The sequence below is a fragment of the Bison bison genome, unplaced genomic scaffold (assembly GCF_000754665.1).
Source record: "Bison bison bison isolate TAMUID 2011002044 unplaced genomic scaffold, Bison_UMD1.0 scf7180017864239, whole genome shotgun sequence".
NCBI classification, from domain to species: Eukaryota; Metazoa; Chordata; class Mammalia; order Artiodactyla; family Bovidae; genus Bison; species Bison bison.
The window spans coordinates 6,650,195-6,665,423 of record NW_011494811.1 but is presented as its reverse complement, the minus strand read 5'-3'; the positions used below and the strand labels follow the sequence as shown (position 1 = coordinate 6,665,423).

Genomic DNA, 15,229 nt, shown 5'->3' with positions numbered 1-15,229 from the left:
GTAATGGCTGTGCAGCATGCCCTGGAAGAGCTTCTGCGGGCCCAGCGTCTTCTCCAGCCTCTGGCGCCGGGCCTGCAGCAGCTCCTGCAGGTAGTCCCACAGGCGCAGGATGTTGTCCTTGCGGGCCATGATGCGCTTCTGGTCATGGTAGTTCTCCCGCTCCAGCTCCTGGGCCAAGTCCTCCAGGGCCCGCACCCGCTCCTCATAGGCGGCCGTGTCTGTCTCTATGGCCTCGTGCTTCTTCTTGGCAGCCTCCACTGCTGCCAGGTCATACCCGAAGTTATCCTGTCCCCCAGGGAGAAAAACAGGCAGTTTGGTTAGGGTCCCCTTGGTTGGTCCCCAAGCACAGAGAAATGGCAGGTCTTTTAGGAGCAACTTCTGCAGGAGAAAGCCCTTCTGCCATCTTTTTCAGCCTACCTTATCAGAGACAAGTTCCAAAGACTAAATGTCTCACGAGAACCTTGGCAAAAAGCTCGTGATTTTACTCACTGGGCCATCCATGTGATGACTATCACTAACAGAGCTCTTTCCCACCTGCTGGCACTCACCACCCTGCCTGGAGAGGACCTGTTCTGGGCAGGAAGGGGCTTCTTACTGGAAACCCTGCAGCTGCACACAGAGGGCTTGCCCTATGCTCTCTGGGGCGCCTGCACACTCTCCAGTTCTTTCAGAATGCTTGCTTCCCCCTTCTAGATGGAATTTAATTTGATGCCAAGATCCAGGTGGGAAGGGACAGATGCTCTCATGGAGAATCAGTCCTGGGGTCAGTTTTTAGCTAGTGAAATGTGACACAGTCCTCAAGGCCAGAGTCCAAGGGGTGTCTGACACTCACAAGGTGCACAGTTTCCATCGCATCCCCAGAGGACCCCTGAAATATCAACTTGAACTCTGGCTCTGGGTGATGCTCCTGGCTCATGGGGGATAACTTTTGGGGCCATTTTTGGATTGTGTGGCTCTTTCTTAAAATGAGACTTAATAGGGAATTCCCTGGAGGTCCAGTGGATAAGACTCCACGCTTCTAATGCAGGGGGCCCAGGTTCGATCCCTGGAGGGGAACTAAGATCCCACATGCTGCCACTAAGCCCGTGCACTGCAATGAAGACCCAGTGCAGCCAAAAAATAAATAATTAAAAAATGAGACTTAGTCGATCTGGGAGAGTTCCTTTTCAGATATCAATCCCGACCCACCCAATCACAGGGAGCAGGGCTGCAAGGCCTGTGGAGAGGCTTGTCCCGCTCTGCCCGCCCCACCGTCTGCAGCCCCACGTGCACCCCACTACCTGGGCCACGAGGCGCTGGTTTTCGTTGAGCCACGTCTCTCTCATGGCAGCTTTTCTGTCAAAGCGCCGGGCCAGCTGCTCCAGCTTCTCCTGCCGGATGAGCTCATCCCTCAGGGCCAGCTCCCGCCGGTACTCAGCTTCCTCCAGGCTTTCCCAGGCCTGCGCAGGGAGGGGCAGATGAGAGCTCTTGGGATTTGGGGGTCCCATCCCGACTCTTTCACCAGTACTGAGTGATTTGAGGAATCTAGACAGAACCCAGCCTTCAGGTTTTCCTGTTTAAGCCAACTGAAGATTCAGGGAGCACCGATCATGACCTCCCAGTCCCCTCTTCCCCTAAACTGGCCTTCCCATAAGTCAGTATTGGTTTCATAATAGTGTTATTGCCTCTGTGGGTGCTCAGTAAATTCCTATTGAGTAAATGGCCACCACCATTCCACTGGAATTTCCAGGCAGTGGTAGGCCTCCAAATCTCCAAAGTGTCACAAGGCATCCGCCTTCATTAAAAGTAGTCGATATTCCCTAAAAGCCCTCCAGGTTCTATAGAGAATAGGCTATAAACTGGACTCTGGGCATCTGAAGAGGGGACTGCACAGGTGGACAGTGGGTAGAGCCAGACCTCTCAGTGCCAGGCTTGGATAGTACCCTCAACAGCCAGCTGGTCATTATTGACAGCACAGAGAGTGGCTTGGCTTAACCCTGCCCAGGAACCATTCCCTATGCCCTCATTAGGAGAAGCTCAGTTAACCCACTGGCAAGCCTGCTGAATCCCCATTCTCATGGCATTTGAGCTGGAACTGTGTAGCCACTGCCTCTTTTTCTTTTTTATTTTTTTGAAATTGAAGTATAGTTGACTCACAGTATTGTATTAGTTTCAGGGGTATAGCATAGTGATTCAATATTTTTATAGATTATACTCCATATAAAGTTATCATAAAATATGGGCTATATTCCTTATACTGTATATTAAATCCTTGTATCTTATTTATTTGATAGGTAGCAGTTTGTACCTCTTCATCCCTGTCTCCTATCTTGCCCCTCTCCCCACCTCTGAATGGAAGGATGGTGGGTAGAGTCTGACCTCTCAGGGCTAGGCTCAGACAGCTCCCTCAATAGCCAGCTGTGTCATTAACAACAGCACAGAGAGTGGCTTGACTTAACCCTTTCCAGGGACCATTCCCTGTGCTTCTATCAGGAGTTGAATCAACCCACTAGCAACGTGAAATGGAAAACGCGGCTGTACCCGGTTGATGTCGGACACCAGTTTCCCATCGTGAGGCGTGTACACTTTCTGATTGTTGGCTCTCATCCGGGACTGGATGGTAAAAAGTAGGACTTCCAGATTCCCCTTCTCCTGAAACCTGTGGAAAAAACAGAGGTTGGGTGATGAGTGTTGAGACTCCCACAGCCAATGTTTCTTTCTTAAGTAAACATTGAACCCTGGCATCTTGGAGCGTGGATAGCAAAGCATATTTCTCTTTAAAAAGTAAAAAGAAACACAGCATTGTAAATCAACTATACTTGAGTAAAATTTTTTAAAAGTAAAAAAGGATAGAGGATCTATATGTTTTACCTGTTACAACATTAGTCTATCATACTCACCACCTGAGACCTAATAGGGGTTGAGTCTTTGCAACATAAATCAAAGAAAACACAACTACTGCAGTGTTTGCTTATCATTTGTTTCCATGGGGGAATGGCTAAGTGTTCTGGAAATTCCTGTAGGTATCAAGTGTTACCAATCAATACAAAGAAATTCTTCCCTGTTCTACAAATGCTAAAGGCTCCCCACTAGCTCTTTACTCAGTTTTTTATGGAGTGAGTCAATAAGCCTTTGAAGCAGCATTATCCATGTAAGAACATATTGCACAGAAAGCAACTTTCACCTGAGTACTAATGAGTTGGCTGTCCTGACAACTGTCCAAAAGTCCAGATGCTTCTGAGGGGGGAGGAAAGGCTGGGCTCGGGGAGGATCTCAGGGGGAGGGGATGATGGCAGCTGGATGGATGTCTAGAACCCAATGTCCAGATGAGCTCCAGGTAACTGAGTATTTTCCCATTTCTGCACGTGGCCAAGTATTTACCCACTTTTCCCTCAACCTTGTGGCAGTCGCAGATCAGCTGGTAAGCAAGGTTCCCAGGCAGCCCGAGGCCAGCCCATATACCTGCTGCTCATAGGCACGTCAAGGAGGCTGTGACCTCGAGCACTGTCTTATGCAGCCAAGAGCTACCACCCCTGTGTGCAGTGCCTGGTAGACTCACGGGAGGTATTACCTGGATTGGGTTTAGGACTTTAAACATGGTTAGTATCAGGCCAGAAATCAGATATTCATTTATAGTACGTTTTAGACTCTGCGTCTGACCTTTCCCTGTTTGCGAGTCATGAATGAACGAGCAGGGGAGGAATAAAGCACAGGTACCACCAATGAGCTAGAAATCTGTTTCAGGGGAGCTGGACAAGCTGAGGGCAGGCGAGCTAGAATGCCGTGTATGTACGTGTGCGTGTGTGTGCACACGCGTGGCTGTATTTGCGTGTGCATATGTGCACGCAGGCCCTGCACACACTGCAGTGGAGCAGAGTCCCAAGAGGCAGGCTAAGTGCTCTGCTGATGGATGAGCAGTGACAGACGGGAGAGAAGAAGAAGGATGTGTTTGATGATCAAGGAGGCCGCACGTGGCGAGCTCTGGGGCTGCGGATGCAGAGGTCATTACTAGAGAACAAACCCACAGCTCGGTGCGCAGGAAAGAGGAAGTCTCCAGCACAGGTTCTTTGAAGAGATTCTGAAGCCTGAGATTTCACTCCTGCTCCCCACTCAGGGATCTGGATCTGAGAAAGTACTTCCCTTGGCTGAGTCAGGGGTTACCCAATGCAGGCTGACAGCTTGGGAGCAGGGAGACAAGACAGGATGAAGCAGGTGACAGACAGGCAGCTCCCTGACATCCAAGACATGCCTCTCAGACCCCTTCTCCAGGCCCTCTCACCTTTGGGAGGTGGTTTCTCAGCAGTTGATGCCCACCCTCCCAGGTGCCCAGGCCCTTACTTGGGTGGCTTCTCGACGGTGCGGTAGGTGCTGAAGGCCTGCAGCTGCTGCTGGACACCGGCCAGGGAGTTGGCAAACTTGCGGCTGTTCAGGATGGTGATGGTCTGCTCGATCCAGGTGAGCAGGTCTGAGGCCAGCCCACTGTACTTCTCAATCATCTTCTCAGTCTCAATGGCGTGGTCGATTACCTAGGGAATCACCTTGTAACTCATTCTCATGAGAAGAGTGAGGACATCAATGAAGATGCCAACGGGGACCACAGGTGAGGTGGTCCTCCTCCTCACAAGCCCTAGAGTGTTTATGTTGGCTTTGTCCCCAGAGCCCAAGACCACTGCTGAACAGAGGGCTGGATAGGTGGTGCAGGAGGGACCCAGCTGTGTTTGCGATCAGGAACAGCTCCCCGCCCTCTCACCCTGTAAAAGACTGGAAAGCCCACTGTCCCAGGACATCAGTCACCAGAGGAGCCAAAGTCCTGTTTATTTAAAAATGGGTATTAAGGATCGAGGTCATTGGAAATGACCCTGATGCTGGGAAAGATTGAGGGCATGAGGAGAAGGAGGCAACAGAGGATGAGATGGTTGGATGGCATCACTGACTCAACGGACAGGAGTTTGAGCAAGCTCCAGGAGATGGTGAGGGACAGAGGAGGCCTGGCATGCTGCAGTCCATGGGGTCGCAGAGTTGGGTATGACTGAGCAACTGAACAACAAAGATGGAAGGCTTCCAGGCACTGCCTTTGCTCAACACCAGTGCACAAAGATGAATGAGAAAAGGTTCCTACCCTGGAGGAGCTGAGGACCCAGCGTGAGGGTCTGTAGAATGGGGTGGCTCCTGGGTTGGCTATGGAAGCCTGAGAGATCTGACACCACAATAGACTAATAAGTAAAAGCCTGTTTTGTTCCTGAGGGAATGTTCATGAGACATAGGTCTGAAGGAGGAAGGTGGATTCAGATCTATGACCTTGTTGAGGACAGATCATCAACCTGCGCTGGAATTCAGCTTGGGAGCCATTAACGTGGCAATGCTTGGCTTCAGAGGAGGCTGGTGGGAGTGATGTGAGCCCTTTCCTATGGCTGGGGTCCAGACATAAAGCTCTTAGGAGAGAAAGGGAGTGTCTGTCAAGGCCTGCACATGGAGAGCAGGGAGCTGGGGGCCCTGGTTTCACAGCAGCTCCGTACCTTACCGACTCGCTTGCCCTCCACCGCCAGCACCTTCATCTTGGAAAAGTAGTGGTAAAATGCCACCACGTAGGTAATGATGGATTTCTCGTCAGGGTTTTCTGTAAAGACATCTGCAAGGGGAAAGTGTGGGCTCTCAGGACCAGTTAGAAGCTGGAAATGTCAGGCTCAAGGGGTTCATCTCCCTGTGTCTCCAGCACGAAGTTCAACTACACGTACCGAGTGACAGGCAAGAGTGGAAGAGGAACGGTTTAAGCCAGAGGATGAGATCCATATTACGACCACAAAGCAAGGAAGAAGGGAAAAGGAGGGCAAGACTACAATGGCTCCCAAGCGGGCAGGGGAGGCATTGGAGCCAGTCTGGAGCTGAAGAGCAGACGGAACAGGGCCCTGGTCTGGCCCCCAGGCCCACATTGTGCCCCGGCTTGCCCAACACCGCCACATGCCTCCAGGTGCCCTGCCCATCTGGTGGGTGCCAGCTCACCTTCAGGGTCAAGGAGCGGGATGATGCCCAGCTCACGCTCGGCCACTTCGAAGGCGTGTTCCAGGTTGTGCCGGGCGTTGGAGTCCTTCAGCTTATTGAAGTCGATCAGGTCAGGCCTGGGGATGAAGCTAGACTGTTAGAGGGCAGGGGGCATGGTGTCCCCCACCAACAGGGCAAAGACCCTGGGCAGATGCAAGGAAGGGGCTGAGCAGGAGGAGTGAGAAGAGGACATGGGATGGAGGAGGGAGCCGTGAGCACCAGCGTGTGGGGAAGGAGGATTTAAGGGAGGCAGGATGCTGAGGGTGAGAGGAGCAGGCACAGGGGGTTTAATGTTCCTGTGGAGCTTGGCTAGTAAACTACACGCTAAGTGCAAAGTATCCAAACCCCCTTCCCCGCATGGGATCCCCAGCTCCCGCAGCCCGCTCCCCCTTCTTACCGGTGCTTGTGGATCAGGGCGTTAAAGGCCAGGCCATCCTTCCAGCTGGAGGTGAAGTTGGTGACATTGACGTGGGGGTAGCTGCATCCAAGAGAAACATTAAGACCTAAGAAACAGATTCTTTTGAGGTCCCTACAAGTGTGTGAAGGAGAGGGGTGGACCTGACCCTTCTCGAACGGTCAACAAGACAGCGGCTGTTAAGCCCCACAGAGAGGCTCCCCCATCAGATGGGCCCAGAGACACTCACCCCCACAGACCCCACGGTCTGACCCAGGCAACTCTGAGATAGAATCCTACATTCCGGGCCTCTAAGAATCAGGTCGGGATAGACTTTGCATTGAATATGCCCAAGCTGCTATAGTTCTGGTAATATGTGGGTGGGGGGTGAAGAGGGTGGTGGGGACATGTTAGCGGCTGGTCCCCAGGGCATACCCTGCCGTCTTCATCTGACACCACAGGAGCAACGCGTCCTTGGCTGAGCGCGTCTCACGGCCTTCTTGAGTTTGGACAACGATGTCCTGAATCTGGGGGCACGGGAACAAGAGAGGGGAGACTGAGATTTGCATCTGGCCCAGAGTTCTCCCTGGAAGAACCCCCTTCCTCTTTCCTCCTCTGGTTACCAGCCCTGCAGCCACACCACAGGCTGGGGCCTCGGGTCCCAGAGGCCTGCTACCCAGGTCAGAGGAGACGGCTCCAATCAGAAACTTGAAGGGGAGGCCAAGAATAAATGCACGTTGGCCTCATTCCTCCTCAGGAGCACGACGCTGTGAGGGCCGTGGGATGGCATGGCTGTTGGAAGGTGTCGCATTTGGATTAGTGGCTCCTCTTGCCTTTTCATCCTCCCTGGTTCTGCTGTTATTACCATTTCATCATACACACCCGCAGTGAGTGAGACTGGACCCCCGAGACCACTTACAGGAGATCCTCAGGATGGGAGTTGAGTGTTACTTTTCTTCTCCTGGCCCTTCCCTCCTCCAGCTTGGGTTCTTTCTGCCCCAAACCAGCAGGTGGAAGACCCTGCTTTCCTTCCCTGGGCTTCCTAAATTTCCTTACACGACAGACCTGTACTTTCAGTGGGAAGAGAAAAGCTTCTGACTGGAAAACACAGCAGCAGATTTTCTGCACTGTCTTTGCAAATTTTGAATCAAACTATTTAGAAAACCAAAGAGTTACCCACGTGGGGGGACGGGGGCAAAAGCAGATCTGGCGAAAGCAGCCGGATCTGAGTCCAGCTCCCAGTTTCTAGCTTCTCTCTCAAAAGACCACGACACTGACTGGGCTGCTCGCGCTCAGCTTCAGCAAGTTGGTGATGCTCAGGATGGTCTCTCCTTCCTACAAGCGCCGTCGCTGGGGACATGCACATGGGCACTCATACTCACTCACCGTCTTCTCAGGCCCGGGGACCCACCTGGAAGCGCAGGATGATGGTCCAGATGAGGCCGAGGACTAGGCGGTGGTTGCCGTCCACGATGTCGTGGGAGCCCATGTTCTCCAAGTGCACTCGCTGCTCCCTCAGGAACTGCAGGGCCTTGTCCACGTTCTCCAGGCAGTGGATGCGCATCTTCCCCTTCGTGGGCTTTGGCTGAGGGACGCCATTGCCCCCGTGGGCAGGGAAGAACCTCACGGTCACGCCTGGACCAGCGCCTGTCATCAGCATCCACCCTCCATGCCAAACTCCACCTCCCAGCTCACTCCTCGACAACGTTTCAACCCCACCACTTTCAGCAAAATTCAGGGGTTCCCTCCCTTGAGCACCCAGAGCTCTGCAAGTGGGCTGTACCAGTACTGTTCCTCGGTCTAAACAGAGCCTTGTGAGTGGTAATAGATGACATTCAGATAAGTAACACAACAGGGAGTTAACTGAGCATCTACTATGCGCCAGGCACACCTCTAGAACTATTTACTGCTGATTGGCAATAAGAGTGGCTTTCAGTTTGGCGATTAAAATAGGTCCATCCTGCCATCTGACCTCCTCCCTCCTCACCCTTGCATGGCCCCAACCAAAGCTCAAGGGACCACCATTGCTGAGTAACTGCATTATCTGAAGGGTTCTTAGTGGTAAGTCTCTCTAGTGGGCCTTCAGTGAAGGGTAAGAGGCATTCTTTAACTTCGGCCTGGAGTTGAAAAGGCAACAGAAGAATGTGGAATCTTTCATTCAAACCCCAAGGCTCTTAGCCTATGCCATCAGGTACAGGTATCATTTTACACATGGGAGAAATGAGACAAAGAAGGTCCTGCCTGGTAGCTCCAAGGTCACAGTGGAAGTGACGGAACAAAACATGAGCCTTGACCTGGTTCTCCTGCAGAGGCAGCACTGCTGCTGGGTGAGTTACAACTGAGAGGGCCTGAAATAAATCTCCACTTGTAAGAGTGATGGACACACAGGAAAATATCTTCCACTCTTTCCTCCTGGTTCCACAAAGGATGCAAATTCTCCAGCTGGGTAATGGGATCTGTCTTAGCCTTTGCAAGGAGCCTGAGGGTAAGTTCATTGCAGGCCAAAGATAACCAGATCCCAAGAGAAGAAAGTCAAGGAGGTGGGAGTGGCCAGAAAAAAGCAAGAAATTCTGAGACACTTCAGCAAAATTAACTAAAGTTTTGATCGATATATTAGATGGAAAGTCATTGCATTTATGCTGGGACATACAGGTGGGGCTAGTGGTAAAGAATCTGCCTGCCAATCCAAGGGACACAAGAGATGTGGGTTTGATCCCTGGGTTGGGAAGATCCCCCGGAGAAGGAAATGGCAACCCACTCCAGTATTCTTGCCTGGGAAATTCCATGGACAGAGGAGCCTGGCGGGCTACAGTCTTTGGGCTGCAAAGAGGTGGACATGACTAAGTGACTAAGCACAGCACATGTTTAGATGAGTAAGTTCAGAGAACCAATCAGTCACATGGACACACTGCATCGTTACTATTGCAGGTTGTGAGAAGTGGAGAGGTCCCAGGCCGTGTCTTTCCTGCAGAGGGGACCCAGGACCAGCCACAGGGCCCAGGGGAGGGGCTTTACCAGCATCTCTCCGGAGAGCACCTCCAGCAGCTTGATGAGCATCCGCCCGTCCCGCAGGTCCTTGTAGAGGTCGGTGATGCGGCAGGACACGTGCACCAGGTGCGAGTTTGCCCATTTCGTGAAGGTCTTCTTCTGAACAACTTCCCGCTCATCTGGGTGGGGAGAAGAACCTTGGGTGAGGTGCCTGAGACTGGCAGAGTCCATTTGCCATGTGATACGGGGCCAGAGGGTTTTTCACCTTAACCCAGAATTGCCCCATCCCTGGCAGAGGAGGTGGGTATATTTATTCTATCCCATCTATCCTATTCCCCTCTGGGGAGCATTGGTGACCAGAGAGCAGCCTTCTGTTAACTTCCAGCACCATGGAATCAAGGCGCCCCGAACCTAGTCACCTGCTTGCCCGTGCCCATCAGAATGCTCTGTACCCCTGGGTCAGCGAGCTCAGATTTCAACGTCAGGTTCACCTGTCCACTCACCCAACAAATACTCCCTCTGTCTAGAAGGCTTTCTCTCTGCCCCTCTATCTCATCCCATCCCTTTCACCTAACTCCTAGTCATACTTTAAGAGTTAGCGGAAACAGTGCTTCTCCGGGAAGCTTTTGTGACCCCTAGGTTGGGTCTCACATGGTGTGCCCTGACCCCCTACATCTGCATTGCTCATTTCTCTCTCCTTGTACTTGGATTCGTTGAAAGTCTGTCTTTCCTGCAAGATTGCAGGCTCCTAGAGTCCAGCAAAGTTGTCTGTCTTGTGCATCTCTATATCCCCAAAGCCTGGACCCTGGCACACAGTAGGTCTCCGGAGCTGTACTGTAGCTGGCTGTGTGGAGGGTTATCCAGCTCCTACGCCAAGTCCTCTGATACATAAAAACAAAACACACTGCCTGCCCTCAAGGAGCTGCTGGTACGTAGAGGAGAAGGAAGAACATGAAGACAATGAGACCACGTGGAAAATGCGATCCACGTTGGGTGAAGGGTAGTTGGGGCTTGGGCTGGAGGCTGTGCACTAAGTTTTCTTTCTTGCCTCCAGAATGGCAGGCAGGATTTTCCATCTTCAGACCTTGGAAGCTGACACCCTTGGCCTGAATGAGCCTCAGTCCAAACCAGGCTGCTGGCCCAGGCTTTGCCAGTTCAGGTGGGCTACCTCTTAGTACTTCCGTTAAAATAGCTACTGTAAAATAAATGCTGGTATCTGTTTGGTTAGGGCTGGGAAGCTTGATTGAGATGCTGGAGAGAAGACAGGGACTGGGACTTCAAAAAGAATGGAGGACAGGGTAAAAGAAAGAGAGAAGAGGAGCAGAAAAGATAGAAACAAGGAGAGCAGTTTAGTGAACAGCCTGTGGCAAACTGCTTCTGGGCATTGTGGCTGAGGGTTCCAGGTGGGAGCTGACCTGGCAGTATGGCTGGGCCATGGAGGGTCCCTGGGGAGAGTGTGCTCAGATTGGTTACAGTCAGGGCAGACTCCGAGCAGTCCAGCCAGGAGGGAATGTCAGCGCTGTGAAAGCAGGATAAATGTCGGCTCAACTGAGCCCAAACTGTGGAAGGGCTGGCTTCTTCAATTATTAAATATCTGACTTAACAACAAGAGGAGCCCGGCCAGCATGGCCTCGAGGGGATACTCCTGGCGGTTCCCGAGGCTCACAGCATCCAGTTCCTTCCCACTTCGTGGCTATTTTGGTGTTAGCAACTCAGACCCTTTATTCGCTTATTCATTCATTCAGCAATTGCTCACTGTACAGTCATTAGGTGCCAGGCCCTGAGTGGAGGTGGGGGCATTCAAGGACAGGAAAGAGTCCCCTCCTCATTACAGACAAACTTGATTATAAATATGATGAGTTCTGGAGTCATGTGTAAAGAATTCTCTGGAAGCCATCTAAAAAAGACTTCTAAGAAGAGGAAAAATGCTACAACTGACTATACAAATCCACCATAACAAATATAAAATTAAAATGTGGCTTATTCATTCTGGGCCTCTGGGCAAAGTTCCAAGGGGAAAAAAATGCTTATTCTACTGGACCCTTCCCTGATTTCTAGGTTTGCTTCAGCAAAATGTAAGTAAACTTTTGATGATATATTGGAAGGAAAGCAATTGAATTTAATCTGGAACATGTTTAGATTCAACAGAGCCAGCCTCAGCCCCATGCCACAATGCATTCCCTAGAGATCAGACCGGCTCCGTAAGAAGCTAACCTTTCTAGTCAGTTGTGGAGGGTTTGTCCAAGGGGCTGGAATTTTTGCCCTTTAGGAGGTAACTGTCTCAAAAAGTCAAAGTCCTTTCTTTCCTTCATCTTTTCTTGTCTTTAAAAATCTAAAGAGTTCATTTGTGGGTGCTGAGACCTGTTTACTTGTGCTCAGCAAAGTGTAAGGAAGAGCTTCTAACTGGGACGTGGAATTTGATTCTAGGCTGCCTGCCTGGTACATGGATCAGTACAGATGTAAATCACGCTTAGAGCTCTCCAGTTCTCAACAAATGATGTGTATGAGGCCTCTAAATGCTGGAGCTGCAGGTTTAGAGCTCAGGCAGGTAGGCTCCTAGCTGCCTTTTACATGAAGGCTAGGGTGCAATTGCCTAGGACACCGGGCACCCTGAAACAGTCTGTAGTGTTGAGATGGGGGAAATATTCCAAGAGGCTCACGACTGTTAAGGAGAGGCAGGCCCCGAGGTGGGGATGATTTCCATCAGCTCATAGCCCTGGCCGCTTCTCATCAACATGCTTCACGCTCACTCTCATCAGGTGCTCAGCAAAGCTGTCTGAGTGCAGGAGAGGGAGGGGAGTGGTGCAGAGCAAGCTGGGCTGGGAACCCTGGGGTGCGGACAGACCAGGGAGACAGCCAAGCATTGGGACGGCTGTCCCCAGGGGACCCGGCCCATCCTGCAGGGAACCACTGTGGAAAAGAGGCCTCAGCAAGGCCCTGCCATGGGCTAGGCCTTATTTCCGGGGCCCTAACTCTGCCAGTGTAGGGCAAGGGGCAACTACCAGCACGGACTGACTTGAAACCACCAGAACCTCAGAAAATACTCGTCTCCACAACCATCAAGCTCAGGGCCTCTCCATTCCTGCCTGTTCCTCTCCCCTCCCTTCCTTGACTCTGGCCATCCTCCTCAGAAAATTCCCCTTCCTCTCTGATTAGCGAGCTAGAATCACTGTCTGGGTATTGTGCCCAGCTGATCTTTTTTTTACATTCCCCTTCAAAGGTTTAGTTTGAGGTCAAATAAACCCAACACAACTCAAGTATTTACCCGCTAATCAGTTCATACATGGAAAGTGCTTAAAATGTACCTGGCACACAGAAAGTCTGCGTAAACGTGAACTATCATTGCTATCACTGATGTTACTACCATCACTGGCTGCAGGGCCCAGACGCTGCAAGAAGCAGGAGACAGCCTCACTCTCCCCAAAGGCCTCGTAGTCTAGTTGAGGAAACAAGGCAAAGACCCACTGATAGTTTTATAGAGATAAAAAAGAGATAAAAGTGGAGAAGGCAATGGCACCCCACTCCAGTACTCTTGCCTGGAAAATCCCATGGATGGAGGAGCCTGGTGGGCTGCAGTCCATGGGGTTGCTAGGAGTCGGACAGGACTGAGCGACTTCACTTTCACTTTTCACTTTCATGCATTGGAGAAGGAAATGGCAACCCACTCCAGTGTTCTTGCCTGGAGAATCCCAGGGACGGGGGAGCCTGGTGGGCTGCCGTCTATGGGGTCGCACAGAGTCGGACACAACTGAAGTGACTTAGCAGCAGCAGCAAGAGATAAAAGACCCTGATGCTGGGAGGGATTGGGGGCAGGAGGAGAAGGGGATGACAGAGGATGAGATGGTTGGATGGCATCACCAACTTGATGCACATGGGCTTGGGTGAACTCCAGGAGTTGGTGATGGACAGGGAGGCCTGGCGTCCTGCGGTTCATGGGGTCGCAAAGAGTCGGACATGACTGAGCTAATGAACTGAACTGAAGAGATAAAGGGCAGTTCATTTTAATAATACAAAAGCTGTCACAAGGTAATATTGGATTATTATCAGATAAGAAGCACACAGAATAAATGGTCAAGGATCAAAGTGGAGAGAGGTCATTTCTAACTGGATCATTTAAGAAGGAGCTTGTGAAGAAAACCATTTTGCACAGGCAGAGGAGGAAGGAGGGGACCCGTGACACAGGATACATAAAAGGGTGGTGCTTGTTCAAGAGCTGCTGACTTAGCTACAGGTAACAAGAAAATATGTGGAAAACAGGTTTTAAATCAGATGTGGAAAGCCTTGAAGGAAAAGCTAAGAAGTTTAGATTTAATCCTAGACGCTAAAGGACCCACTGAAGTGATGGCAAGATCATTTCCTGAAAAAGGAATTTGGAAAACTCCCAATGATAATAAAATGACAAAACCTTTTAGCTTAAATTTTTAAAAAATTGTGCAAATTCTATATAAATCTAGAAAGTCTCCAAAGGCTCACCAAAGACGTGAACAAATGGAAAAATCACACAAAATTCTTGAATAGGAAAACTCAATATCATAAAGATGTCAACTTATCCTAAATTTATATATTTAATATTATTTTAAAAAATATATAATTTAAGTTTGAGGGGAAACTAGAAAAACAACTAGAAAGCTGATTATAAAAATAGCTAAGAAAATTTCAGAAGAGTAATAAAGGGTAACCAATCTTCCCAGGTGTTTTTTCTAACAAATGAAACTGTGTGATACTATCATATGGATAGACACATTAATGGAACAGAAATAGTCCCAAGTATATATAGGCATTTAACATCTGATAAAGTTGGCACTTCAAATATGAAGAGGAAAAATGGATTATTGGGTATAGGGTGTTGATGATAAGATCTCTTCAAGAAAATTAGAGATACCAAGGGAACATTTCATGCAAAGATGGGCTCGATAAAGGACAGAAATGGTATGGACCTAACAGAAGCAGAAGATATTAAGAAGAGGTGGAAAAAATACACAGAAGAACTATACAAAAAAGATCTTCATGACCCAGGTAATCACGATGGTATGATCACTGACCTAGAGCCAGACATCCTAGAATGTGAAGTCAAGTGGGCCTTAGGAAGCTTCACTACAAACAAAGCTAGTGGAGGTGATGGAATTCCAGTTGAGCTATTTCAAATCCTAAAAGACGATGCTATGAAAGTGCTACACTCAATATGCTAGCAAATTTGGAAAATTCAGCAGTGGCCACAGGACTGGAAAAGGTCAGTTTTCACTCCAATCCCAAAGAAAGGCAATGCCAAAGAATGCTCAAACTACTGCACAATTGCACTCATCTCACACACTAATAAAGTAATGCTCAAAATTCTCCAAGCCAGGCTTCAGCAGTATGTGAACCGTGAACTTCCTGATGTTCAAGCTGGTTTTAGAAAAGGCATGGGAACCAGAGATCAAATTGCCAACATCTATTGGATAATGGAAAAAGCAAGAGAGTTCCAGAAAAACATCTATTTCTGCTTTATTGACTATGCCAAAGCCTTTGACTGTGTGGATCACAATAAACTGTGGGAAATTCTGAAAGGGATGGGAATACCAGACAACCTGACCTACATCTGAGAAATCTGTATGCAGGTCAGGAAGCAACAGTTAGAACAGGACATGGAACAACAGACTGGTTCCAAATAGGAAAAGGAATACGTCAAGGCTGTATATTGTTACCCTGCTTATTTAACTTATATGCAGAGTACATCATGAGAAATGCTGGGCTGGAAGAAGTACAAGCTGGAATCAAGATTGCCGGGAGAAATATCAATAACCTCAGATATGCAGATAACACCACCCTTATGGCAGAAAGTGAAGACTG

At 49.8% G+C, this 15,229-nt stretch overlaps 1 protein-coding gene across 1 annotated transcript in view; it reads right to left on the bottom strand.

The window, feature by feature from the left end:
* SPTB (spectrin, beta, erythrocytic) overlaps window positions 1–15,229 on the bottom strand; it is a 132,936-nt gene that overhangs the window by 45,161 nt on the left and 72,546 nt on the right. Inside the window, 10 exon segments of the mRNA XM_010846823.1 lie at window positions 9–285; window positions 1,281–1,439; window positions 2,521–2,638; window positions 4,318–4,505; window positions 5,496–5,608; window positions 5,980–6,095; window positions 6,416–6,496; window positions 6,848–6,939; window positions 7,824–7,997; window positions 9,428–9,579. Coding sequence (XP_010845125.1) covers window positions 9–285; window positions 1,281–1,439; window positions 2,521–2,638; window positions 4,318–4,505; window positions 5,496–5,608; window positions 5,980–6,095; window positions 6,416–6,496; window positions 6,848–6,939; window positions 7,824–7,997; window positions 9,428–9,579 — 1,470 coding nt within the window.